The sequence below is a fragment of the Lissotriton vulgaris genome, chromosome 9 (assembly GCF_964263255.1).
Source record: "Lissotriton vulgaris chromosome 9, aLisVul1.2, whole genome shotgun sequence".
Classification (NCBI taxonomy): Eukaryota; Metazoa; Chordata; class Amphibia; order Caudata; family Salamandridae; genus Lissotriton; species Lissotriton vulgaris.
The window spans coordinates 832704001-832731595 of NC_141697.1; the positions used below are offsets into that span (position 1 = coordinate 832704001).

Sequence of the window (27595 nt, forward strand, 5' to 3'; positions counted from 1 at the left end):
GAAAGTCATATGAAACAATAGAGAAAAGCAATGATCACAGAAGGACTGTATCCTGTATTAAAGACTGAGGAGCAGTCTGGGGGAAAATGTACAATGAAAAATAAACATTTAGGAATGACAGGAGGTGGAGAGTCAGAACATGTGTTTTTGGAAGAGATGCTTACTAGAAACCCTCTGCCGTATCAGGATGAACAGAGTAGAATTATCCCAAGTGCCCCTGTAGTCCCATTGTATGGGGATAAAGCAAATTGCCGAAATCCACCAGTCATGACAACTCCCATAGCTGAACTGAGAAAGGAGAAAATAATAATTGAGGATCAAGTTAGTGAATGTGATTCAGTGATTTCTTTAATGGATTCACCAATAAGAGAACAGGTTAATGAAACCCCGAGAAAAATTGTAGCTGGTTGTTCGAAAGAAGGAAGGAAGGTTAATTATGTCCTCTGGAAGCAGAAGTGTTACAACCGTAAATACAGAAGATCTGGCGAGATGGGCACAGGGGATCGAGAAACAGAGTTCACCACCAAAGATTTTGGATATATTTAAATTAAAAGTAGAATCAGAAGAAATGATAGTTGGAAATGTGGGACTAGACAGACTAAATACCTAGAGCGAAGAAGAGTTATTGTTCATCTGTCAAAGTATCACAAGAAATACAAAGGTATTCCATGATAAAATAACAAATTTAGCTACAGAAATGGGAATTGAAATAGAGAGATCCAAAGTCCTACAGAAATCCTATAGAGCAGATTTTATGGATAAAGATTTGGAGAACATGAATGTGTCTAGATGGAAATTGCAAGTTAAGGAATTAATGAACATTCTGAAAACATGGGAAGATTTAGACAGGTGGAAAACTAGGTGGACAAAGAAAAAGGAAGAAGCACAGGCAAATCGAACAACATCAGAATATTTACTGAAAGAATCAGGGAAAGTAAATATCCTATGCCCAATGAAGGAAGTTCCAAAAGGAGGATATGTACATGTTCCGTTGTCCAGACAAGATATTTTTTCATTTATCCATGATTGCCCGAAACTGAGAAAAAAAACGGTTGAATGGTACAGACAGGTTTAAAAGTTTGTAAATGTTTCAAAGGTTTTATTAAAAGTTCTGGATGGTCTATTTGACAAAGTACTATCTGTGGACAGAGTGTAAAATCACAGTCGATTGGCCTAGTGAAGAGTACCCGAGAGATTGAGAAAACAGGAGCCCCTTCAGAAGAGGTAATGAAAAAGTATCACCAAGAGATTACATTCTTAAAAAGCAAAATCCTGCAAAAATAAACTGATTGGGTGAAAATAGATAGGTCTACCCAAAAGAAAATGAGACTGTACATGCATATTATGAATGCCTATTACAGGTATTCAAGCAGTATAGTGGGTTTGAAAATATCGGAGATAAAGGAATAGGACATTTTGTATACCGATTTGTGTCAAGATTAAGACCAGAAATTAGTGAAATAGTAAAACCTATTGATCAAATCCTTAAAACTGCCAAGTATTGTGGAGATGAAATCGAAATGAAGTGTAGAAAATTGGAAGAAAAGGTGATGTGGGCACAAGTAAAACTAGTGGAGCAGCAAGAACAGAAACTAAATAGCTCAAATGATGTGCAAGGAAAAAAATAGGTTCAGAATATTAATGGGGGAAGACTAAGAGGAAGAATGAATAGAGAGGAAGCAAATTAATTTGAATTGAATTTAAAATATTTATATAGCGCAGCATTCACCATGCGGTTTCTTGGCGCTGTGGAGGATAATTTAGCAGCAGGACGAGGAACTGGAGGAGAAGAGAAAATTAAAATCAGTTCACATTAAGAAAAGCCTGGGTGAAGAGAAAGGTCTTAAGATCTTTTCGGAAAAGGGAGTAGTGTCTAGCCAGACGCAAGTGATCGGGGAGGGAGTTCCAAAAGGATGGTGCTAGGAATGAAAAGTTGGCTCCGCCCATTTCTTGCGTCTGTACCGGGGAACCTGAAGGAGTGATTGGGTAGATGAGCGAAGCTCACGAGCAGGGATGCACTCTTTTATCAAAGAAGAGATAAAAGCAGGGGCAGTCCCCAGGCGCGCCTGAAAAACAATGCAACCGGTTTTAAACAGGGATCGCTCCCTGACAGGTAGCCAATGTAGTGCCTTCAGTAGGGGAGTAGAATGATGGGAGCGGGGGAGGCCATACACCAATCTGGCCGCCTGGTTTTGAACCAGCTGGAGCTTCCACAGACTGTACGCTGGGATGCCGTTGTAAAGGGCATTGGCATAGTCCAGCCGGGAAATAACCAGTGCGGACATGATTAACTTAAGTGCAAGGGGGGAAAAGAAACGAGAAACAGAGCAGATAGTTCGAAGGACAACAAAACAGGAGGAAACAACAGAACTAATTTGTGAGTGAAGGTTGAGGTGATTATTAAGTTTAATGCCCAGAGTCTTAACTGAGGAAGAGGGTGTGGGAGGGGATCCTAAAGAAGAAGGCCAAAAAGAAGAGTTCCAGGGACTGGAGGAACCACCCGTAAGGACCAATTCTGTTTTATCATGGTTCAAATTCAGATGGTTGTGGTTCATCCAGTCCCTGATGAAAATCATAGTAGATTGAAAATTAGAAATAGAATGAGGGGAAGAAGACAGGTTAAAGATAAGCTGGAGGTCATCTGCATAATTGAAAACAGTGACCTCCAGTTGCTGAAGTGCAAAGATCAGAGGATAGATATAGAGATTAAACAGAAGAGAGGAAAGAGAAGAACCCTGAGGAACACCACAAGTGACTTTGAGTTGGGTGGCCGAAAAATCCCCCAGCCAGACCGCCTGGGTGCGGTCCCTCAGGAAGGACGATAGCCAGACCAGGGCTGAGCCCTCGACCCCCGCCGCTCCGACACGGGAAAGTAAGATGAAATGATCCACCGTGTCGAAGGCGGCGGAGAGATCGAGGAGCACCAGAGCCTGGTGGTTGTTTTGGTCCATGCCCTCCCTGGGATTATTCAGGACAGACACCACGACGGACTCGGTGGAGTGCCTAGGCCGGAAACCTGCCCGGCGGGACGCTAGGCCCCCATTGGCTTCTACATGGGCACTGAGGACCGATGTTACATGTCGCTCCAGTACCTTGCCCAAGTAGGGCAGGAGGGAGATGGGGCGATAATTAGCTGGAGCAGAGGGATCCGCGCCAGGCTTCTTCAGGATAGGGACTATGGTGGCAGATTTAAGAGCTGGAATTACCACCCCCTGAGCCAGCGAGCTGTTGAGGAGGGAAATTGGCGGTTTGGGACAAACGGAGTAAATCTGTTGCAAAATATGGGCTGGACAGATATCCGCCGGAGAACCGGACTTAACTTTGGAAAGTATTGCGAGGAACACTTCTTCAGTGAGCGGCGGGATAGAAGAGAGACAGCTGTGAACAGTCGGGGTGAAGGCTCAGAGAAAGTAGGGGAAGGAAGTGAAATATTGGCTTTAATGTTGGCAATTTTTTCTAAAAAATAAAAATTCAAGGAGTCACAGAGGGACTGAGAAGGGGGGGGCTTGAGAGTGGCCCTGTCAGAATAGGCCAGGTCCTGAACGATGGAGAAAATCTCCCTGGATTTATTCTCTGCTGCTAAAATTTTAGCTGAGAAGTGTGCGGTTTTAGCACTTAATATGGCCCTTTTATAGTCACTCAGCAAAGTCAAATAATGAGTTTTTAGTAGAGGGCAGTAGTCCTTTCTCCATTGCCTCTCGGCCCGCCGGAGGGTCAGCTTTTTTATCTTCAGATCGTCGCCAAACGACCGATTTGACTCCTTGGATCTTCGGGTAGATATCCGTTGTAATGGGGCTACCGTGTCGCAGCCTCCAGCAAGCCAGGTGTCGATGGCAGCGGCTTGAGAGATAGAAGATAAGCCCTCTAAGTTGGGTGCGGAGTTCAGAAGAGAGGATGACAGAGCAGGAAGGTCTACCCTATTCCAGTTCCGCGCCCAGGTGTTTTTGGCAGGCGGGATCTTTGTAGCCGACTTAAGGCGGAGGGAAAAGGAAATCAGGGCATGGTCTGACCAGGGGCAAGGGGACACGGTCATGGAAGAGACCGAGGTATTAAGAGACCAAACCTGGTCTAGTACATGACCGTGAATATGCGTAGGAGTGTGCAAATGGGAGATAAAATTAAAGGATGCAAGTGAATCAGAAAATTGTTTAGAGGCAGTGCATTCATGAGGGTCTAAGGGCCAATAATTAAAATCCCCTAATACTAAAACTGAAGCGTGATTAATCGCTAGATTGGCAAAAACAGGTGGGAGGGCTGGGGAGGGCGATACATTAGTAAACAGGTGAGCGGGGGAGAAAAGGCAAGAGAGCGAACCACAAGGTGCTCGGTAGGGTTGATGGTAGAGGAGGGAAGAAGTTGGAAATTGTGCTCAGATCGAGCAATGAGAGCCACACCACCCCCTGCCTTACCCGCTGGTCGATCAGCGCGGAGGGCCACATAAGAAGGGGGAAGGGCAGCCAACAGCGATGGCAGGGAGGAGTCACAGAACCATGTTTCTGTTAAAAGTAACATGTCGGGCTGGTGAGTATCAAGCAGCACAAATAGCTCCTGGTGGTGCTTTACTGCCGACCTGGTATTGAGTAATATAATGGACAAGGGAGGGGAAAGGGGTGAGGGACCAGGATCAGGGAAGTGGGACAAAGGAGGGATCGTATTGGTAGGTGTAGGATAGTGGGGGGTAGGATCAAGGCCAAGAGCAGAGATGCGCCTAATAGTGGGTATAGCAAGGGGCCAGGGGCCCTGAAGAGCAAGTAGGTCCATAGATGAATAAGGATGGACATGAGGACGCGCCCCTAGCCCCGTCTGGCCGCGGACGGGCGCAGATGGGCTTAACTTAGGCTCGACTTCGGCGCGCCTTCGTCGCACCCGGTGCGCTCGTCCGCTGCGCTTCCTCATTGGGGGACGTTTAAATAGGGGCGGAGCGCGGGGGTGTGGCGCCGAGCTAGGTCGCCTGACCTGCCCAAACGAAGATGGCGCCCACACTCCACCGAGCCCTGAAGGGTAAGATAAAAAAGTTTGTCTCCTGTTGACTTTGGAGAAAACATTTCTTTGTCATGAGGGCGGAAAATTAGGGCATTGGAAAAACGAGTGAAAAGAAGTTTGGGAAGAAGAGACTGAAATAGGACCCGAACAGGATCAGATAGAAAGGGATTGTGAAGACGAAGATAATTAAATTGTGCCACAATGTAAAGACAATAAAAGAGGCGTAGCAAGTGGAAGGGCAGTACAAGCAAAGAAGGTCAGAAAAGGTTACAATTGGTCAAGTATCATCAAAAGGTTAAAATATCGCATAAAGACAATAAATGAAGAACCTGAACAAGTAAATGAAGTCACTAGCCACACTTACCCAATGGCTGAAAACCCAAGAAGAAGAAACCAAAGATTAAACATTTTGAATAACAAATTCAAAGGCCCTGAATGGACAAATGTGATCCATGAAGATTTTGAAAATCTGGATCTGAATGAAGAAAGTGATATAGAAGTAGTCGCAGAGCGAATTGACGAAGAAGAAGTGAGGCCTCTTTGAAGAAATACAGAAAACAACATTTTTTTACAACAAAAGTAAAGAGAAGAAGATAAATCTTCTTAGACTAAAATGACTTAGAAAAGAGTTACTAGAAGACCAAAACAAAAGTGTTTTTTTAGAAAATGCTGTAGAAACTGTATATGTAGTGTGTTATTAGTAATGGTAGTTTTGTTGATTTAACCGTAGCAATACCATACTTAATGGAAATAGACAGGAACAATAGTACCGACACAAAAGAAAGGGTAGCTAACCAAAGGGGAGGTAGAGTAGAACTAGAAGCACCAGATGAGCATAAGACTAAAAGAGACAGAGTAGATTTAGAAGCACTAGATGAGTTAGAAATACACCACACTGTGACAGATAATGACACTGCTTTAAATATATTCACAAAAAGGTTTATAGGGGAATAGGGTGGGAAGTAATTTTATTATAATTAATTAATTATGTAAATTATTACTAATTGTCAATTAATTATTAATTGGTAAATAATTAAAATATAATTGGTAAAAAATAATAATTGATTAATAATTAATTTTTAGTAAATTAATTTCTGTAGCGGGTTGTGGGTTTATAGGGGAATAGGGTGGGAAGTAATTTTATTATAATTAATTAAATATGTAAATTAATAATAATTGTTAATTAATTAATAATTGGTAAATAATTAAAATATAATTGGTAAAAAATAATAATTGATTAATAATTAATTTTTAGTAAATTAATTTCTGTAGCGGGTTGTGGGTTTATAGGGGAATAGGGTGGGAAGTAATTTTATTATAATTAATTAAATATGTAAATTAATAATAATTGTTAATTAATTAATAATTGGTAATTAATTAAAATATAATTGGTAAATAAATATAAATATTTAATTGATAAATAATTAATATTTATTAAATTATTTTCTCTAGTGGGTTGTGAGTTTATAGGGGGATAGGGTGGGAAGTAATTTAATAATAATTAATTAATTATGTAAATTAATTAAAATTGTTAATTGTTAATTAATTAATAGTCATTTTAACCACTACGCTATCCAGGGCTTTCCCTACTGTTGCACCCACTGGAGTGGGAATAGTAATTTTAACCCCTACGCTATCCAACGCTTTCCCTACTGTTGCACCCACTGGAGTGGGAATAGTAAGTTTTACCCCTACGCTATCCAACGCTTTCCCTACTGTTGCACCCACTGGAGTGGGAATAGTAATTTTAACCCTTACGCTATCCAATGTTTTCCCTACTGTTGCACTCTTTGGAGTGGGAATAGTAATTTTTACCCCTATGCTATCCAGAGCTTTCCCTACTGTTACACTCTTTGGAGTGGGAATAGTAATTTTTACCTCTACGCTATCCAGCGCTTTCCCTACTGTTGCACCCACTGGAGTGGGAATAGTAATTTTTACCCCTACGCTATCCAACGCTTTCCCTACTGTTGCACCGACTGGAGTGGGAATAGTAATTTTTACCCCTACGCTATCCAACGCTTTCCCTACTGTTGCACCCACTGGAGTGGGAATAGTAATTTTTACCCCTACGCTATCCAACGCTTTCCCTACTGTTGCACCCACTGGAGTGGGAATAGTAATTTTAATCCCTCCCCTATCCAATGTTTTCCCTACTGTTGCACTCTTTGGAGTGGGAATAGTAATTTTTACCTCTACGCTATCCAGCGCTTTCCCTACTGTTACACTCACTGGAGTAGGAATAGTAAATTTTACCCCTAAGCTATCCAACGCTTTCCCTACTCTTGCACCCACTGGAGTGGGAATAGTAATTTTTACCCCTACGCTATCCAACGCTTTCCCTACTGTAGCACCCACTGGAGTGGGAATAGTAATTTTAACCCCTACGCTATCCATCGCTTTCCCTACTGTTGCACCCACAGGAGTGGGAATAGTAATTTTTACCTCTACGCTATCCACCGCTTTCCCTACTGTTGCACCCACTGGAGTGGGAATAGTAAATTTTACCCCTACGCTATCCAGCGTTTTCTTTACTGTTGCACCCACTGGAGTGGGAATAGTATTTTTTACCCCTACGCTATCCTGCGTTTTTCTACTGTTGAATTCACTATAGTTGTTACAATAAATTTTAACCATTTTGCTATGCTACGGTAAAAATATTATATATGTTTAGTTAATATTATGTATTTATATATATATATATTTATTATTTTTGTTATATATTTTTGTAATTTACATTAATTATTTATTAATATTACATTTATTTAATCATTTTAACTAAGTTTATGTTAAATATATTTATTATTATATTAGTTTTAACTTAATTTAAAGACATATAAAAAAACGATATTTTGACAGTCTATATTATTTACAGTCGATATTTTAGAGTCGATATTTTTGTACTTACCTGTATGAAGATAAAAACTCGATATTTTGTCCCTCGATATTTTGTCATCGATATTTTTGTAATTCGATATTAATGGGCTCGATATTTTTTCAGTGATCCATGCTAGGCATCTGCTTATGCCAGGAATTAAAACAAGTTTTCACTAATTGCTAATGCATTTAGACTATTTTTAAGTAAATGGGATTAGTGTAGAGATAAGTGGTATACAGTGAAAACATTTATTTTTTAAACTAATATTCAATTTACTCGACTTTCCTAATAGTTTGTATTTGGGCGTCTGAGAGGGGCTGTGGCCTGCAATCATGTGACCAGTTGCGCATGCCTGGTAAAGATAAACTTGAAGTCACCCTGCCATCCTTAGACGTTCTCCAGAGGAGAAAGGCTACAATATCCTGGGAACTGACCTGATGCCCCACAAGAAGGAAGAACATTAAATAAATCGTATTCTTTATATTGATAAAACTGTGGGAACGGTTGGGAATAAAGTTTTGCGAATAAATAATAAGGGGTGGGAATATTAAACAAAGAACTATAGAAATTTTGTGAGAACTAGCATGGTGTGATGATCATCCCCCCTTGCATACCCAATCAGAAGTAGGGGTTTCATGAAGTTGGAACATTAGTGGGTGGTACGTGAGCAAATGAAAGCTATAATTGAGCCAGTGAGTTAATTAAGTCAGAGAACACTTTTACATAATGCTGAGAGACCGAGATGCTGTTTGAGAGCTGATCGACTGCTGAATAAAGAAGATCTGCAAACTTTGAAATTAAACAAATTATTTAGGAACGAAATTTGCGGAAGAATCGAGGAGGGAGTTAGGTTAAGGAAGGAGAATTTGTGGAAGAACCGAGGAGGGAATTAGTATCAGAGAGGGGTGCAACATAGGCGCCACATACAGAAGAGGTCACCTGTCCTGGGTCCTGTCTTTGAAGCCTGAAACCTGTTGTGGGTCCTGAAATCTGATACCTGAACCCTTAATCTAGGGGTTCCCTCCCAACTCCTATGCCAAAGGGGTTTGACCTTTACACCATCCCAGGTAAAAAATAAATCTGTGTAGTTGTCATTATGCTGCTCTCTCTATCCTTTTTTTTCCTCAGAGCATTGTCTTTATAAATTTCTTACATTGGGTGACATATTGACTAGTGATTGAAATTCTTCTTCTTAGAGAAAAGCAGAGTTTGTACTGAATTTTGCCTATTTGAAAACATTAGATACAAATTATAAAACGTATTAAAGTGACTAAATAGAAGGTATGCAAAATAGCATGAAAAATCATTTAAACACATCTAACTAAAATGATCTTTGACCTCAGGTAAAAATTAGTATCAGAAGGAAAACTCCATGTTTAAAGAATAGGTGAAATACATCTCAAAGCATTATTAATCTCCCTAAAACTTGTAGAGCCACAGGAATTTATCAACCTGAATGTATGAGTGAATGACTGTTTATGGGCCCAAATGAATGTACTGGTGATTGAAATATCAGAGGTTGATATTTAACCTGTGCTTCATCATTCAGTGAACACCAGTTTGATGGCTAGAAGTTCTCCATCAGCCACCGTAAAGTTTTGCTCCGGTGGTAGAAGCTTTTGGTAATAAAAGGCTATGGGATGCATGTACCCGGTTCTTGAATTCTTTGAAGTAAAATTCCTCCTACAGCTACCTGTGAATTATTATTTTTTTTTTTTAAAATATTTTTTTGTCCTCATATATGCCACCAGAATATATATGCTCTAGATGGGTCTTGCTGTTGCCTCTTATACTGTTGTTTTTCTTTCTGGTCCACCATGGAAAACAGTATCATAGCAAACAGGGGTTCCCAGAGGTAGGCTGTTTTCCTTATCCTACTCCTCCAGACCTATTTTAGGCACCCTAGGCCTGGTGGAGGACAGGACCGACACAACCTCTGGCATAATCACAGGACTGCTCACCTATTTATCCAGACCATCAGTTTAGACCAGACATTCTCCAAACTCTCGCTGCGGCCAGCCTGATCCATTTTACACACTTCCATTAGGTACCTCAAACATACTGCAAATCTAGGGGGAGCCGCTGACTTCCACTCCATACAGATTTGTCTCCTTGCAATAATTATTGTGTAAAAAATGAATTGAGTATCCAGATCCTTGATGTTATATTCTTTCAGAAAGCCAAAAAAGACTAATCTGCGAGAACATGCAATAGTTGTTGAAAGTACATCTCCCAAGTAATCCATTATCGCTTTCCAGAAGTTTTGAATGGCTGGACATTCTAGAAAGATGTGGATATCATCAGCGGCGTTCTGGTTACAACGGGGGCAATAATAGTTGTTTCGTGTTATCCTGTGTAGTTTGGCCGGAGTCCAATAGACTCTGTGAGCCGTAAACAGGTGATTACGCCTTAAATTAGCGGGTTTAATTAGCCTCTGTGAAAGGGAAAAAGAGTCTAACCATGCCTTACAGACTTCTTCAGGGGGCTCTGCTATACAGTTTCCCCATAACTTTACTATCTACGGGTACAGTTCACTCTCCTCTTCTTTGACCATTGAATTGTACCAAAAAGATAACTCTTTTACCCATTTCCCCCTTCTGCCAATTGCCTCAAGAATATCTGTATCTTCCTCCCTTTGCATACTTTGACTGGGCCACCAAGCGGACAGCTGGTAATATTTAAACCTAGTCAACTGTCCCTCCGTAAGCTGTGCCAGCGTGTTCCAACTCATTAGGCCCGAGTCTGCCCAGAGGTCTCCCCATTTTTTGAAGCCAGCTGTTTTCAGGGGTTGTGATAGTTGATCCTGGAGGCATTGAGGTGTGCCAGGAGAATCCCAAATCGGAGAGTGTGTGTGATAATAGGAAATATTAAATGTCTTCCTCATGAAACCCCAATTTTTTAATGCAGTCTGTAGGATTTTAAGGCGGATTTTTAAAAAAAATTTCTGGTCTCCAAACTTGAAAGTAAAGTAATCATGGTCATAGGGTAAATCAGTTAACAAAGCTTGAAACAGGCGGCCCTGTGATGATGCGTCCAGCTTGTTTGCAAGAAGCCTAAAATTTTTAAAATGGAATGCATGACAGTATGAGAGAATGTCAGGGAGGGCTAGCCCTCCTATTTTTAAACCCCTCCTCAATTTCTTCCATGCAATTCTTGTTGACTTGCAGGCCCATATAAAGGATCCAGTTTTGCCCTGTAAAATGTTGATGTCTTTCAGTGAAAATGATAGGGGGATGCAGTTAAATAAAAAGGTCAATTTAGGAAGAATTGTCATTTTGATAAGGTTGACCCGACCGTAGATGTTTAAAGGCAAGTTCCCCCATCTTGTTAAAGTTTTATTAATATCTTTAACCACCTTTTGCCAACTGAGAGAAGTGGTATCATTTAAAGATTGAGTTAAGTGGATTCCCAGGTACCTCATACTCTGTTTTGCACCAGCTATATGTGTGTTGTTATTCCACCCCATGATCTCTGTTTTATCTTTATTAATCTGGTACCCTGACAGTTTCCCAAATTCCTCAGATAAAAAAAATAACCTTGGAATTGCTTCCGAGTGATCAGAGGTATATAAAAGAAGATCATCAGCGTACAACGCCACCTTCAAAAGCAAATTTCCAAGCTGGAATGGTTGAATAATATTGTCCTCTCTAATCCCGCAAACAAAAGGCTCCATATAAACATCGAACAGAAGGGGGGACAGAGGGCAACCCTGCCTAGTGCCTCGTGATATGTCAAACCACTCAGATAAAATTCCGTTAACTAAAACCTTAGCCTTTGGGCAGTGATATAAGGATCTGACCGCCTCTATGAAAATTTTGGGGAGCCCGAAGGCCGCCATTGTGGCCCAAAGATATTTCCAATTGACCTGGTCGAAGGCCTTAGCCGCATCTATGGCCACCAGCGCCAGTGGGAGATTTTTAGCATTAGAATAATCTACAGCCCCTATAGCTTGAAACATTAATTCATTTAACTGTCTCCCCGGGATAAAGCCTCTCTGGTCAGGGTGGATTATGGATTTTATTACCTTTGATAATCTGGTGGCCAAGATGCCTGAGTAAATCTTCATATCCGAATTCAGTAACGAAATAGGTCTGTAGGACTCTATTTTTTTCGGGTCCTTATTAGGCTTGGGTATAAGCGTAATGATAGCTTCTCCCCACGAAGAAGGTATAGAATGGCCTTGGATCAATAAAAAATTGAAAAGTTCTCTTAATGGAGTTATTAATTGATCTTTATTGTCCGTATAAATCTCCACTGGCAGCCCATCTGAGCCTGCAGCTTTCCCCTTTTTCATTTTCTTCAACTGATTTAGAATTTCCCCATCTGTTATCTCAGATTCCAAGTATGCTTTTTCTGATTCGGACATTTGTGGCAGATGCTTTATACTCAACCAGGATTCTAAATCCGCCCCCGTGGGATCTTTATCTTCCGTGTAGAGACTCCTCATAAAGGACCTAGCTTCCTCTCTTATTTCTGCGTCTGTTTCTAACAGATTACCTGTCTGTCTAAGTACCAACGCTTTAATGTTATTTCTCGTTCTCTCTTCTCTAGCTTTCCAGGCAAGGAGTGCTCCGCACTTCTCTCCGTACTCAAAATTTTTTAATCTGCTGGACTCCCATTTTTCTTTAAGGATTCTTTCATCCGAAATTTTTAACTGGAGCTGCAAGTCAACAAGTTCCTTCTCTAACGCAAGTATTTCTCTGGAGTTTGTTAGTATTGCATTTTGTAGTTCGAGATCCTTTCTAGATATTATTGCTAGGTCTTCCTTTCTTTTTATTTTTATACTTTTTCTCTTGTGATACATTAGAGAACTTAAAACACCCCTCAGATAAGCCTTATAAGTTTCCCATACTATCTGGGGAGAGGAGGATCCTGAATTTATTAAAAAGAATTCTGATGTGTTGTCTTTAACAGCTGCTTTTATCTGGTTATCCAATAAAAAGGATCTTTCCAGAGTCCACCTTGGTTTTGATAAAGTTATATTCAGTTTAATTTCCAATTCTAGTACTGCATGGTCCGATAATCCAGAGGGTGTGAAAGAGAGATAACTAATATCTTTAAGAAGGTGTTGGTCAGCCAAGAAATGATCTATTCTAGAATAATTCTTGTATTTTTTACTATAAAAAGTAAAACCTGGTTGGGATTTGTACTTTTTTCTCCAGACATCCACTAGAGTGAAGTCTTTCATTAAAACATCCAAGATGGCAAGTGATTTTAAGGGAGCATGGTATTTGGCCTTAGAAGTTCTGTCTAATTTTTGGTCGAAGACCAGATTAAAATCCCCACCAAGAATTAGAGGACCAGTTGTCGTAAATAAAGCTAGTTCTAGTTTAGAAAGCGGAGCTGGATTGTCCTCGTTAGGACCATAGTACACGGCGAAAGTATGTGGGATAGTTTGAATGTATACTTGTGCAACTAGCCACCTCCCTGATTGATCCGTCTCAAAACTTCTCAAACTTATCCCGCTGTTCGATCGAATTATAATAGAAACCCCCCTGGTGACACCTAACTGCCTGGAACTGATTATATCCTGTACCCACCTACACTTTTTAAAAAGAGAATCACATACTATTGCCTCCAAATGTGTTTCTTGTAACATTATAATTTGGGCGTCCGAATTTCTTAAGAATTCACAAATTCTGTTCTGTTTTATTCTTTCCCCTAAACCATTAATATTCCATGACAGGACCTTAAGCTTATATAAATTGGTCATAGTTCTGATATACTCACACACCCATCTATTTTTTTTTTATACATCAAGCAATTATTTATATATGAGGATTTTTTATTTTTTATTTTCCCCCCCCCCCCGACTCCCCCTGCCCCTTGAACACCCCCCCTGAGGAACCCCCCCAACATACCTGGCGATGACTTCGCCTTTCGGAGCCCCCATGTGGTGCCCTTGACCGATTTACTGTATTCGAGCGAGACAAGTTAAATTACAAATAAATCTTCATGTCCCCCATTTCTATCATACAGCCTACTTATACAGTCCTTTACTTTTTCAAATTCCCCCCTCACCATTTCCCCATTTACTATATTCAAATGAGACCAATTATATTGCGAATAAATCTTCGTGTCCCCTGTTTATCATTCAGCCAACTCAAACAATCCTTTATTTTTTCTTTTTTTTTTTTTTTTTTTTTTTTTCCAAATTCTCCCTCCACCATTTCCCTTTTTATATTATATAGTTTTTTTTTTTTTTTTTTTCAAATTCTCCCTCCACCATTTCCCTTTTTATATTATATAGTTTTTTTTCCCCCTTTTATCCATTCCTTTCATTTTTTTTTTTTCTTTCTTTTCCCTTTTATTCCTTTCATCTTTTTGTTATATCTTCGATAAATTACTCAGCTTATTTATCCGGACCTATTCCTGTTCCTGTTCCTCCTGCTCGCTTCTTATTCGATCTAGAAGATTGTCGACCTCCTCTGGCTGTGTAAAACTATATGTCCTGTTTTTCCACATAATCCTGAGCATAGCTGGAAATCTCATCTGGACACGTGCTCCCAAAGACCTTAAGTCCGGCATTCTAGTGCCCAGTTCCCATTGTCTTTGCGCGGTTTTAACCTGTGAATATTTAAAACTAAATTAACCACTGCACCCATTCTTCAGCATCATAATCCAGACCATCCCTATTATGTCAAAGTACCTGTGAATTATTGACTTTGACATAATAGGGATGGTCTGGATTATGATGCTGAAGAATGGGTGCAGTGGTTAATTTAGTTTTAAATATTTGCAAAGCCTACTTGGCTTCTGGAGACCAGACAAATGATTGCCCCCTTTTTAGGAAGTCATTCAGATTAGAGGAATTCGATCCTGCAGGTAAACTATTATTACAGGGTTTGACCCCTCTGATCTGCAGATGAACTGCAAACTGTTTAAGTTCCTTCATATACACGATCAGGCTGCAAAGTCCAAACCACCAAGTGAGGGCCTATCCACTGAAAAAATAACACCTGGCATAATTGGTCCACCCGATTGTCATCTGAAGGACTAAACCTATTGCCTCATATGCCAGGCAGGAAACAATCACGACTCGCAATTTGCAATGGCCCAATGACTGTGCAGTAAAAACAAGAGACTTAGTACCCCAACATTTAATTCATACAATATTCCTACCATAAATGAAACTAATACATTTTCAACCGCCATCTGATGGTTTTCAACTTTATAGGGTTTTACGGAATATTAACAATGGAAGATTCTTGTTTTGGAATAGTGTGATATTATATTGTGACATATTGGGTTGACTAATTAATTTTAATGTCTGTTTTTAATCAAAGTCGAGATACGCGTAAAAATTGTTATGGTTTTAAATAACTAAACAAAAGATCATTATCATACCATGTAGTGGGTTTGCTTCAGCCAAGACTTCTCTGTCAGAGCCCTGCCTGCAGTATGTACAAGTTGAACAAAAACACTGGTTAAATTTGCTGCACAATTTTGTGACTGAGCTCAGGGGGTAGAAAAAAATCAAGTCTGTTAATGCGTCTTTCCTTTTCTTCTCCTTTTTTCCATCTAGGTGTGAAACTAATGCAAGGCGTTCTTTGTGGTGAGGTCGTAGTGAGAGAATCAAAGGAGCTGGTAAGACAGTGTCCTGAAATCCAGGAAACAGGTAAATGGCAAGTGAAGAGGCTAAGCATAGGGGAGGAGTGTGAAAGGTCTTTAAATAAGACTGATTTAGATTGTTCACAAAGGTCAAAGTCTAATTGTTTATAACAAGGAACAGGTGGATATGATTAATTTGATGAGGTTGTCTTCTAGAAGGTGTTTTAGAATGTTCACAAAGATCACATTCTAATTGCCTATAGAAAGTAACAGGTGCCAGAATGTATGCCGTTACAATGCATTCCATTACAACGTATGCTGTTCCAACGCATACCTTTACCCTGACTTGCTGTCAGGGTGCGCTAGAAGTTGCAATAGTATAATTTACTATTCGAACTCCAGTGTGTGCAACAGTAGAGAAGATGTCGGAGTTAATTCCCACACCTTCTGCCTCCTGCAACAAGCCTTATGCGTTGTAGCAACATGGGTTGTAATGGCATGCGTTGTAACGTTGTAATTGCTGTTTTTCAGGTGTCTGGGATTCTTTTGATGAGGGATGCCTTCTGGAAAGTTCACTTTGAGCTTATCTTTTCTGGTTGCTTGATGCTTATTCTGGTGGATTTTCTGGATTTTTCCGTGGCACCTGGAACCTAATTTTAACTATTTCTTTTTCATTACTGCAAGGCCTATCTCTGCTTTAGGTTAATATTAGGATTACCTTATTACATATTTTTATTAGTGTAACTTCCTAATGGAAAAAGATAAATAATTCAAGTTTGGTGTCCCTGGACTCACAATTTAAAATCACAACTAATGGTAAAATCAGATTTTAAGTTGTGGGTCTTAAAATTACACTTTTTGAAAGTTTCTTACGTTAACCATTCTGTGCCTCCGCCTGTCTATGAATGCAAGTCCGGCATGGATGATAGCTGGACTTTTGTATTCTGTCTAGACGGCCACACACAAAGGGCCAAATTATGAGTCTGGAGGTCCAAGGATCATCAGACCTGTGGTGGCGGGCGGTCGGAGCTATGTGATGTGCAGGTGGTGCCCCTGCGGCATTGCCATGCAAAATACAAGTTTCAAGACAGCCAGTGGTTTCATGGAGATCACTCAGCCCTCGGATGCATGCATACATGTGCCCCCTATATGAAAGCACCCAGGTTCCTGTACGGCATGGACTTTCAAATCCATGTCATGCAGGAACCCTGTGTGACATTTCCATTACGGTGCCTCCTTCAAAGGCAGTGGTGTCTTTGAAAGACGCACTGCAGTGCGAAAGCTACACTGACTGCTCGCCATACCACAAGATTACTTGTGATCTGAAAGGTGGCAACGACTCTTGGTGGTGTAGGGGCATGGTGATAGCAGGCCGCCCACCCACCGCTACACTGCCAAATGTACAATTTTGGACCCAAAGAGAGCATAGGTGTGCCTGGTGGGCCATTCACATCCTGATGAGCCATCACCAGGCTGATGGGCCATCCTGGGCAGGATGGGAGGGAGGATCTCACTCTTGCGCCTGAATAGGGCTGTGCCGGTCCCCACACAAAGAGCTGCATTGTAGTGAGTCCAGAGCCAGGGCAGTAAGGGCAGTGAACCTTTGCACATCAGAGGCCTCTGTTTGAAGTCTCCTGTACTTCAAAGGCACAACTGGCCATACGTAATGAACTCTGACACCAAAATCTCATTAAACATCTGGATCTGAGGACAATGGGGTATCTATTGATTCAGATGTCATTCAGCCCTGTCTCTCACAGGTTTTTGAATTGCTGACATTCAACCATTTGAAGTGTAACACAGAGAAAACAAAGGTGCTTAGTTTTGGACATGACCTTGTCCTAAACTCAGATCTACATTGGCCTACAGAGGTACCTTCACCAGATACTCAAGCTGCTGTTGTAAAAAAAAGTATGGATTACATTTAACAATAAAATGTCATTTTGTAATCAAATTATCTCAGTGGTTGGTGTTTGTTTTGGCATCCTGCATATGGCAAAAAGAAAATGTATTTTTTTTATCATTTTCAACAAAGATTACTGTGGTATTGGCCCTGGTGATGTCCAGATTGGATAACGCCAATGCATATATGCAGGGTTGCCAAAATATCTCTTGAATAGTCTCTAGGGCATTCAGAATGCAGCAGCACAACTGGTTCTGGGTTTGCCAGGACGGGAACCTTTTTCCTGTCATTTGAGCAATTTGCACTGGGTTCCATTGGACAATAGATTATTTTTAAAGTACTGCTCTTAATGCGCAGGTAGCTCTATCATTCTGGACTCTCGGCAAGGATTGCTTTTTATAGCTGTGGGAGATTTTTGCCGTCATCTGTTCAAGGTCTCTAAGATTCATCAGTCCACTGCAGGAGGTCACTCTTTTTCCTTCCTGGGCTCTGTATGGTAGAACAAGCTCTCCCTTTTGACTTGCGTCAAACACATGCTGAAGCTGGTTTTAAGAAAAAGCTGAAGACCTGACTTTTCTCTCAGTAATCACTTTCTATATCTGCTTCTTTTCACAGACCATATTGCGCAGAGACACTGTTAAGTAGCTGTGCACTTTATAAATCCATTCACATTCTTCCAGTAAGAAGGGCTGCTGTGCTGTTGAACGGACTGTCCATCTGCTGGACTCTTTTGGACTCCTGCTTTTCTGTGCCTGACCAGCTGCCTGCTGCCTTCCTTGCCTGGGAGTGAGAGGGACTGGAGATTTTTTTCTATATTCCGAGAACCAAGTGACTCCAAGGGTTTCATGGCTTGCCTCCAGTTTAGAAATCTCAGGGACCTCAAAGACTTCCAACAACCCCGCTACAGCCCTTGGACTCTGCCAACCGTGAGTCCTGCCCTGCCAAGTGGTGCTAATTCAGTCCAGGGACCTTGAAAGTGGTTTTCTAGCAGCCTTATGCTAAATTCTGAGCATCGCTGTTGTTGCACAGGTCAGAACTGACCCATCCTAGCTTGATGCTGAAGATGAGGACATTGCATTACCTGCTGTGCGGCTCAACAATGACACATCACCTTCATCCAGAGGGGTTCGACAGCGATGAAACTCCGACTGTGCAGATTGGAACCACTGCATCACCTGCATCCAAAGGGATCAGCACGGATACATTGCCTACAATGCTCCACGCATTGGGCGTCAAAGTCAACACATTCCCTCTAAAGAAAGGTACTTTTGTAGCGGGACAAGGTTGGTCCCAATATCTGGCCAATGCTCCAACACAGGCGGCCTTAACTTTCAGATGTGGCCTTGGTTGACTCGTTATGTTTCAATGCACTATAGGTCAAGATATTGTTTATAAATGCATAACTCCGGTTCTACCTATTGGACTTTTGTCAGCTTGGTCTTGTTTTATTCATTAAAATAAGCTCTATTATTATAACCTGGTTTGGATTATTTTGGGTGGTGTTTTCAGTGTTTTGCTGTTCCAAGCGTTGCACAAATACTGTGGCTCTTAAGTTAAGCCTGACTGCGCTGCGACAAGCTACCCAAGGGGGAGCACAGGTGTATTTAGGGTGTATATCTGACTTACCCTGACTAGGATTTTGGCCCCTACTTGGACAGGGTACAACCCTCTGCCAACTAGAACCCCAATTTCTAACACTCTGTCATTTGCAGACTGCACATTTTCAATTGAAGTGACCATTAAATGTGTACAAACATATAATTGCACTGATATAACTATATAACAACAAATGCTAATGTATGGAAATTGGGTTTCAGCATATATTTGTCATTTTCAGATAACCAAGTAAAGTGTCCTGATTTGTTTTGACCCCATTAACATCTTTGTTTCCATCACATTTTAAAACAGTGCATCATGTGTGCTTTCCTGTTTATTCATTTTGAAATATTTGTACAATTTATTTAGTGGTATTTTTATTTTTTATTCTTTTTTTTATTCTTTTTGTTAACAAATGACAAAACAGGTGGCAATCATCACAGTCAAGCATTAATTCAGCTACATTTTAGGTGCAAGGAATCTCAGGACATATACAGTAATCACAGTGTGGAGGTATACAAACGTATAACATACAGAGTTCACAGTACAATTGGTTCGTCATTTAGAGCGGTTTGGGGGGGTTCACAGATGTTCCCTCTGTATTCGTTCCAGGTGGACCATATCTGTGTCCACTTCCGAGGGCATCCCCGTGCCTCATAAACCGTTTTCTCCTGGAGCATGCACCAGTCCATATCGGACTTCCATTGTCCAATCTTAGGAGGTTGAACCGCTCCCCACAACCTTGCAATGTTCCTTTTAGCGACCATAAATCCTAGAGTGGCCCAAACTTTCCCACTAAGTGATAGGTCTGTAGGTTCCCAGATGTTCAACAGGCATTTTTTGGCTTCAAGCCTGACCTCCACCTCCCACACCTCCTGCATACAGCGGGTCACTCGGGTCCAGTAGTGTTTCAACTGCGGGCAGACCCAAAGTATGTGGAAGAAGGTCCCCACCTCTCCACATCCCCGTCTACAAAGTTCATCTGCACTTCGGCCCATTCGCTGTAGTCTAGTCCCTGAGAGGGAGACATGATGTAGGATTTTTAGTTAAATGAGCCGAAGCCTGGTTGAAATAGCCACCTCCTTAGGGGAGGCTAGTGCAATTCTCCATTGCTCCTCATCTATCTCTAGCCCATCAGCTTCCCATTTACCCTTGAGGGAGGACAGTAGGTCAGTAGGTCAGGGGACTGATTCATGATTTTTTTGTATGTGAGTGAGATTGCGAGGTGGTGGAGGTGGCCATCAAGGAGCCTGTCCTCCAGCGGTGAGGAGGCAGGGGGGGCTGTGTTCCCGCAGGAATGTTGGTTTGCAGGGAGTGTCTGACCTGCATGTCTCTGAAGTATTCCGAGTGAGCTAGTTCGTATGTTTGCTGGAGTGATGCAAATGAGGTCCGAGTTTCGGAACCCCTTAGTGCGGCCAAGCCTGCCGAGTCTCTCTGAGACCCACAGGGGGGTGGCCATCGTGAGGGTATCCGCCCATCCTAGTGTGTGCTGTACCATATGTAGAGTGCCGCTTCGAAGTTTCCGCCCTCTAGCAGCCATCGGTCCATTCCGAACGCCGGATCGTTCCTATCGCTGTAGGTGCATTGGTCAATGCGCGGCCCAGTTGTATTTGTGGATGTCAGGAAGTGCTATACCACCATTGAACCATCCCAGGGTCAATTTCTGTATGGAGATGCGGGGCATTCCAGACCACAGCAGTTCCCTCTGTGTGGCCTCAATAGAGGCGAAGTATGCCAGGTCTGGATGGTTTTGTAGGGCGTACAGGAACCTAGGCAGTGTCATCATTTTAAAGAGTGCTGCCCGTCTGAGGAGGGACAGCGGGAGTCGCCGCCAGAAGGCAGTGTCTCTCTTGAACCGCTGGAGAGGAGGAAGGAGGTTCTTCTTGTATCTCACCTCCGGATCTTTGGATATGAATACCCCCAGGTAGCGGAACCCCTCGGTGGCCACCGTGATAGGGCAGTTCCGTGGGAGCACGGGAACCTCTCCCTGTAGTACATAGAGAACGGATTTGCCCCAGTTGATTCTGGAGCCAGAGTTTTTCCCGAAGTTGTTTATGATGTCCATGACCACTATTAGGGACTTACGGGGTCTGGTGAGGTATAGTAGGACATCATCCGCGTAAAGCAAAATCCTGTCCTCCCAGCCATAAGCCCAGCGTATCCCCTTCAGGGATAGATCTTGCCTGATCCACGCGGCCAGGGGCTCTAGTGAGAGGACAAAGAGTAGGGGCAAGAGGGGGCAGCCCTATCTCGTTCCCGTCCAAGTTCAAAAATTGTGGAAATTTTGTTGTTAACAGAGACTTGGGCTAAGGACGCTGTGTACAAGAGGCGCACCCACCCTATAAAGCTAGGGCCAAATCCCAGTTTGCGGAGGACCGCCATCATATAGGACCACTCAAGCGTGTCAAACACCATCGTAGCATCAAGGGAGAGCAACACCGCATCGTCTTGGAGAGTATGGCAGCGGCCCAGAACTCCATGCAACCTTCAGAGATTAAGCGCGGACAGGTTTTAGTCTGTTCGCGAGGACTTTGGCTAATATTTTGGGCTCTGCATTCAGAAGCGATATGGGCCTATAGGAGGCACACGAGTCTCTGGGTTTCCCTTCTTTGTGAATGGCCACTATCGTGGCTATGCGCTGATCCCGTGGCAAGTTACCTCGTTCCTTGCACTCCTCAAACATCTTTTTTAGGTATGGCCTGAGGCAAGAGGAGTTTAGCTTATATAGTTCTATTGGTAAGCCATTGGGCCCTAAAGCCTTTCCAGACCAAAGGTCTCCGATTGCTTGGGTCAATTCCTCAACAGTGATCGGCGCCTCTAAGTCCTCTCTCTCCAAATCTGAGAGAGAGGGCATTCGAATATCTGTCAGTAAGGAGACCGAGTCCTCCTCTGGCCTATCCGACCCTTTACTGTATACCTTTTGGCAATGTGACGCGAATTCCCGAACTATATCACGGGGTTCGGTGAGTGCATCACTAGACTCCGTTAGGAGTTCAGCAACTATCCTGTGTCCCTGTTGCTTTTGTCTAGCCAGGCTATGAGCTTGCCTGCCTTGTCCCCTTGGTCGTACAGTCTACCCTCTTTGTCCCTGGCTATGGTCTTGGCAGCATCGGTGACTAGTGCTCTATATTCCGCTGCCTTGAGATCCATAAGATGGACTGCCGTGGGCTCACCCTCTGCGCTGTAAAAGGTCTCTCTCCATACTTACAATTTGCTCTGCAGGCTCCTTTCGGCGACCTGAGATTGCCGATAGGGCCTCTCCTCTAAGCACGGTTTTAAAGGCCTCCCAGAGCACCATGGATGAGGCCACAGTACCATCGTTTTCTGCAAAGTAGCGGTCTATAGAAAGGAGGAGACTACGTCTGATGGGTTCGCAGCGCAGGTACCACGCGTTAATCGGCGCCGTGCAGCCCTCTTGTTTGTCGCCCATAGTGAGGTGGGCCAACAGCGGCGCGTGGTCTGAGATTCCTCTCGCCAGGTGTGTAACCTCCTGGAGTGTTGTGTTGTGATATTGTGGTGCTAGTATGTAGTCGAGGCGTGAGAACGATCGGTGTGGGCCCGAGAAGAAGGTGTACTGTGTGTCTGGTGGGTGGCGGGTTCGCCATAAGTCTAGAAGGCCGAATGCATCTAAAAAGTCAGTGAGCCATCTGTGACCTTGTGGGATGTCTCTGGGTGGAAATCTGTCTAGGGTACCTGACACTACAGCGTTAAAGTCGCCCCCTATCAGAAGGCGTCCCTCGGGAAGCGAAAGGATCAACTTACCCAGATCTTGGTATGATTGTGTCTGAAGACCCGGTGGTATATACACTGTGACTAGGTTAACCTTATAGCCCTCCCAGGAACCTGACACCGCAGCGAAGCGCCCCAGAGGGTCTGAGTCTGAATGTTCAATGACTAAGGGGAAGTTGCGCCGAAGCAATATGCCTACCCCTCGTGATCCTGAGGTGAAGCCTGAGTGTGTGCCATATAGTAGCCGCACCGGTTCAGTGCATGGCATGCGTTGCCTAATAGATGTGTTTCCTGCAGGAGTACTACGTCAGGGAGGTGTCTTTTAATAGCCTGTTGAACGATAGTGCGTTTGAGATTTTCCCCCAGTCCATTGACGTTCCAGCTCAGTACTTTTAGACTCTTATCCCACTTCATCAAGACGTGTATCAACTATTGGATTCTCCCTCCAAACCTCCTGTAAGTGTAGAGAGCAGTATTTGTGGCCAGAGGCCCTGCCCAAAGTAGCGCTTCTTTTACCATAACAATAGCATGATTGATGTGACATTGCCAAAATCACGAAACTGTTCCCAAACACCTCCCATCCCTTCCCACCCAAGTCCCCAACACCCTGTGCTCCATCCCCCCGCCCTGCCGCCCTGCTCCGCGGGTTTAGAACGACCCACATCCCCAATTAGCAGAGTGCCTTTCGCCCTAGTTACACACCCCTGAAAGGCAAGAAACTACAACACTAAACAACCCGTCTTCCCTCTAGATGGACCTTTCACTTGGAGCGTGTATTAGCCCAGCCACACCCGCCGCCCGCGACCCTCCCCCCAACTTCAATATGAGAATTGTCCATGTGTCCTGCAACCCGGACTGCCCAGTGTCTACACTTAGTTATGATGCCAGATGGGTCACTAACCCCCTTTAGGTCGGCACCTCAGGGTCAAAGGCAACAGATCAATGTACAAAGTGACACTTATCGGCATTGTAGGTCTCTCGATTCTCGCCTCAGGACGTCTCAGTGCTGTGTCTCTCATCTCGGACTCGCGGAGCGGGATCTCCAGGAGCGTTGACTTTGACAATCTTGTTCAGATCTCCCGGCCACTGAGCCTGGGGATGCAGTCTGGGTGTCTCTACATATCGGACCTTCCACTCCCTCTCCTGCCATGGGCACCTCCTTATCGATCCAGTCCTGCACCTCCGACGGCAAAGTGAAAAAGAAGGATTTGTCTCCCATGAGAACCTTGAGTTTGGCAGGGAAAAACATCATGTATTTGATGCCTTTTTCTCGAAGCACCCTCTTCACACCCGCAAAGGATCTCCTCTCCCGTTGGACCTGGAGGGTGAAGTCAGGGAAGAATCAAATTGTGGCGTTCTCGTAGATTAGGTCCCCAGATTGTCTGGCCGCCTGCAGGACGGCGTCTCTGTCTCTGTAATTGAGAATTTTAGCAATGATCGTCCTCGGTGGTGCTCCCTGTTTAGGTTTTGGGATGGGTGTCCGGTGTGCACGCTCAAAGGTAAATATTTTAGACAGGCGTTTTGGCTTGAGGTAATTGAGGATTAAGTCCTCAACAAAGAGCTCCACACTGGGCCCCTCGAGGTCCTCCGGAACACCAACAAGGCGTACGTTACTCCTTCGGGCCTGCCCTTCCTGGTCGTCCAGCAGTATCGTCATCTGGTGACGTTGATGGACTAGATAATTTATGCACCTTTCCAGTTGCTTAGTAGACGTCTGCAGGTCAGCAATGTCGGCCTCATTAGCCTTAGTCTTTTCCGACGTTTTATTAAGGTCGGTTGGGAGAAGGTTAACTTCTATAGCCATCTTGTTATTTTGTTTCCAGGGTCGTGCCCAGTGATTGAATGACCATCATAATACTGGCCAGCGACGGTTCTTTCGGACTCTGTTGATCGCCTGCCGGCACCTCCGTCAGCGGCGTGCCCCTCTGCACTGTGTATTTATTGAGGTTATTCGACTGGGTGGACGTACCCTGCTTAGGCCTCATGGTTGTGCTTCAGTTGTAGACCAGTCCCGTGGGTAGGAATGGTGATTTGTCACGACAGAGGCCCGCAGGCAATCAGTGGGAAAAGGTCCACTAAAAGGGTCGCTACCAAAACACGCGCCGTGGCTCTTCAAATATGTAGTCTCGCCGTAGCCGCCCCTCCAGCACACCAGGGCGCCAACCGGCAGGGCAGCGGACCCAACCGCATCCAGGAAAGGACCACCAGGACAGGCGGAATAAGTCTGCGCTTCAAGAGAGTGCGTTAAGGGCCATTGAGTGTGAAGCAAGTGATAAGGGCACCAAGGACTGCACAACCAGGCTGCCCGGCACTGCTGTGAGTCACTGGCAAGGTTGAAAACCGCCTCTGCGCCGTCCCGTCCAGATTATGATATAGGGATCACTTCTCAAATGATAAGGCCCACCTGCTCACCAGGCCCAGGCACAGTAGGGTCACAGCCACCCAGCACAGGCGCGTCGGTGAGCCGGAGGCCACAGCCGGTTCCGCCTTCTTCGGCGCCTCGTAGCCTCTCACAGGCCTCCTTCCTCCTCAGGCCGGTGCGCCACACTCACGGTCCCGCTGGCACTGCGCCGAGGGTCCTCGCACCCAGAGAACCTCACCCCCATGGGGCGCTGCACAGAGGAAGCTGGGTGGATGCTCCAGGGCCCAGTCCGCCCCCGCAGAGACTAGGCCGCAAGCCGGGGCCTCACGTAGCGTGGCACGCCGGCCGCGATGCACTCACTTGCTGGGCTCTCTCCCAGGCAGCCACCCTGAGGGCCGCTTCTCGGCGGTGGAGAGGCGCAGAGGGGCCAGAGTTAGACTGCTGTATGCAGCGAGATTAGGGGAACACATCGACACTGGGCATCCACGGGAATTGGCGGATTTTGGGCAGATGGAAGGAAGTTGAAGGCTCGGGCCGACGGAGCTCCCAGTTCAGGCGGCCATTTCAGCCGGCGCCAAGCCACACCCCTATTTAGTGGTATTTAATTTTGTTTTTTTAAGAAAACCTCATTTTATAACCTTTTCTTTCACACTAACAACATCTTTGCATATTTGACTTATCAAAATCCTTACACTTACTCATTTTGGTATTCACAGAAGGCACTTACTCATCAATGAGTAAGTGCCTTCTGTGAACACCAAAATGAGTAAGTGCCTTCTGTGAATTTCAAAATGAGTAAATGGTAGTAAGTTTAGGATTTTGGGCCATACGTTTCACTCCAAATGGCAATGGCAAACACCGAAATTTGCACAATTTCGGCGTTTGCAATCGCAATTGGGCTAAGTGGTATGTATGATTGCAATACTGCCTCGCAAAATAAGGAATCATACATTTTGCGATTCCCTATTTTGTGATTGCATTTAAGGAATCGCAAATTACGATTCCTAAATGCAATGTAAGAAGCACAGAAAAAGCGCACTTTGGCCTTAATGAATCGCAAATTACCATCAACATCAAGTTAGGGCATGTATGTGCGCCACACGTGCACACATACATATTTCAGGGGTGCAACAGGGTGTCCTTTGGTCCCCCTGGCACCCTTAAAATTGTATTCTCATTTTGATATTCTCTAATTGCAAATTGCAAATTGAGAATGTCTTCCAATTCATTCCTATGGGCCTCTAGGGCCAAAGAAATGAATAGGGAGGGTTTCTTTCATTGTGAATCACACTTTGCAATTCACAATTAAGGAATATGCAGGATTCGCAAATTATTTTGCAAATCCTACATACACCTATTTTGCGATTCTCAAATAGTGATTCTCGAAAAATCGCTATTTGAGAATCGCAAAAAAAAAGTTTCATACATATGCCTCATTGTCTTAAGTTAGTTCTGTGAATCAGGCCCCTTCTCTACAGGGTGTTGTCAACACTGGACTAACCAGTAGTCATTACTGTTGTGAATATGTTCCCTCCCCACCATGATATTTCATGGTTGTCTTTCTTTTTCTTCCTTCCAGTGAAAGGGCAGTTTGTGCTAAGAAAATGTGATTCTGATGGTAACTGGGTAAAGGATGAGTCAGGCCAGCCATGGAGAGACCATTCACAGTGCCACATGGAAGACTGGCATCTCCAGGTAAGATTGAAGAGTTCTGTGGCAGGTAGTGATGCAAATTAAGTGACTCAATGAGTAAGTCAAGGACACTTCATGGCTGCCTCTCTCTAAGGATAACAAATACACTGAGGATAAGTGAGTGAGCAGAACTTCTGTGGTCATAATTAAGGGATCAGCTCTGTATTTACTATGCATTAATTTAGGGGTCAATTGCGAATTTGGCAGTCCTACCACCCACCCGCTGTGCCCTCTTGGACACTGCAGCGCCGGTGGTCTTTTGACCGCTGTATTGCGAGTTGTATAGCTTGAAATGCTGATTGCAGTAATGTCACCCCATGGCAGTCTCAAAAGTTGGCAATGAGTACTTCAATGCCAGCAGAGCCGTGGTGTAACTGCCAAGCCTATTACATCTACACAGTCGTAATGGTGTTCTTCCAGCAGTTGTTACCCAACGGCGGTAAACCATTGCAGTACGCTCACAACAAATCACCACAACAGAGACCATTGGATGGATTCAAACCTACATAACTGATGTGCTTTTACAAAGTCAAATCACACTATAAAACACACATCATCCCTAACCAGGATCCTTTGCTTCTCACTTACAGTACAGAAGATATGAGACACCGTTGGGACCCAAGGCAGCCCCCTTTTTTTCTTTATCCTCACCATGTGGCACTCTCCACCACCTTTATGTATATTTTTGCACTTTTTTACTAATATCACTGTGAGAAGTTGGCCTGGTGTATGATGTCCACTATTCTGGTGAGACACCTTGCAGCAGTCCAATCGGCCCTTATTGATGGTGGTTGTAAATTCAACCTTATAGAAAGCTATCCTAGGGGTAGCAATGGCCAGCAGTCTTCAGGCTAAGACTTCAGAGAGCGAATTAAGCTAATTGTTTTACCAATTATAATCT

At 43.6% G+C, this 27595-nt stretch overlaps 1 protein-coding gene across 1 annotated transcript in view; it reads left to right on the forward strand.

Moving 5' to 3' along the window:
* Nucleotides 1–27595, forward strand: part of LOC147692327 (gastric inhibitory polypeptide receptor-like) — a 1656621-nt gene that overhangs the window by 209321 nt on the left and 1419705 nt on the right. Inside the window, exon 4 of the mRNA XM_086939521.1 lies at nt 26582–26697. Within this exon, the coding sequence (XP_086795647.1) occupies nt 26582–26697 (116 nt within the window). The remainder of the gene's footprint in view (nt 1–26581; nt 26698–27595) is intronic.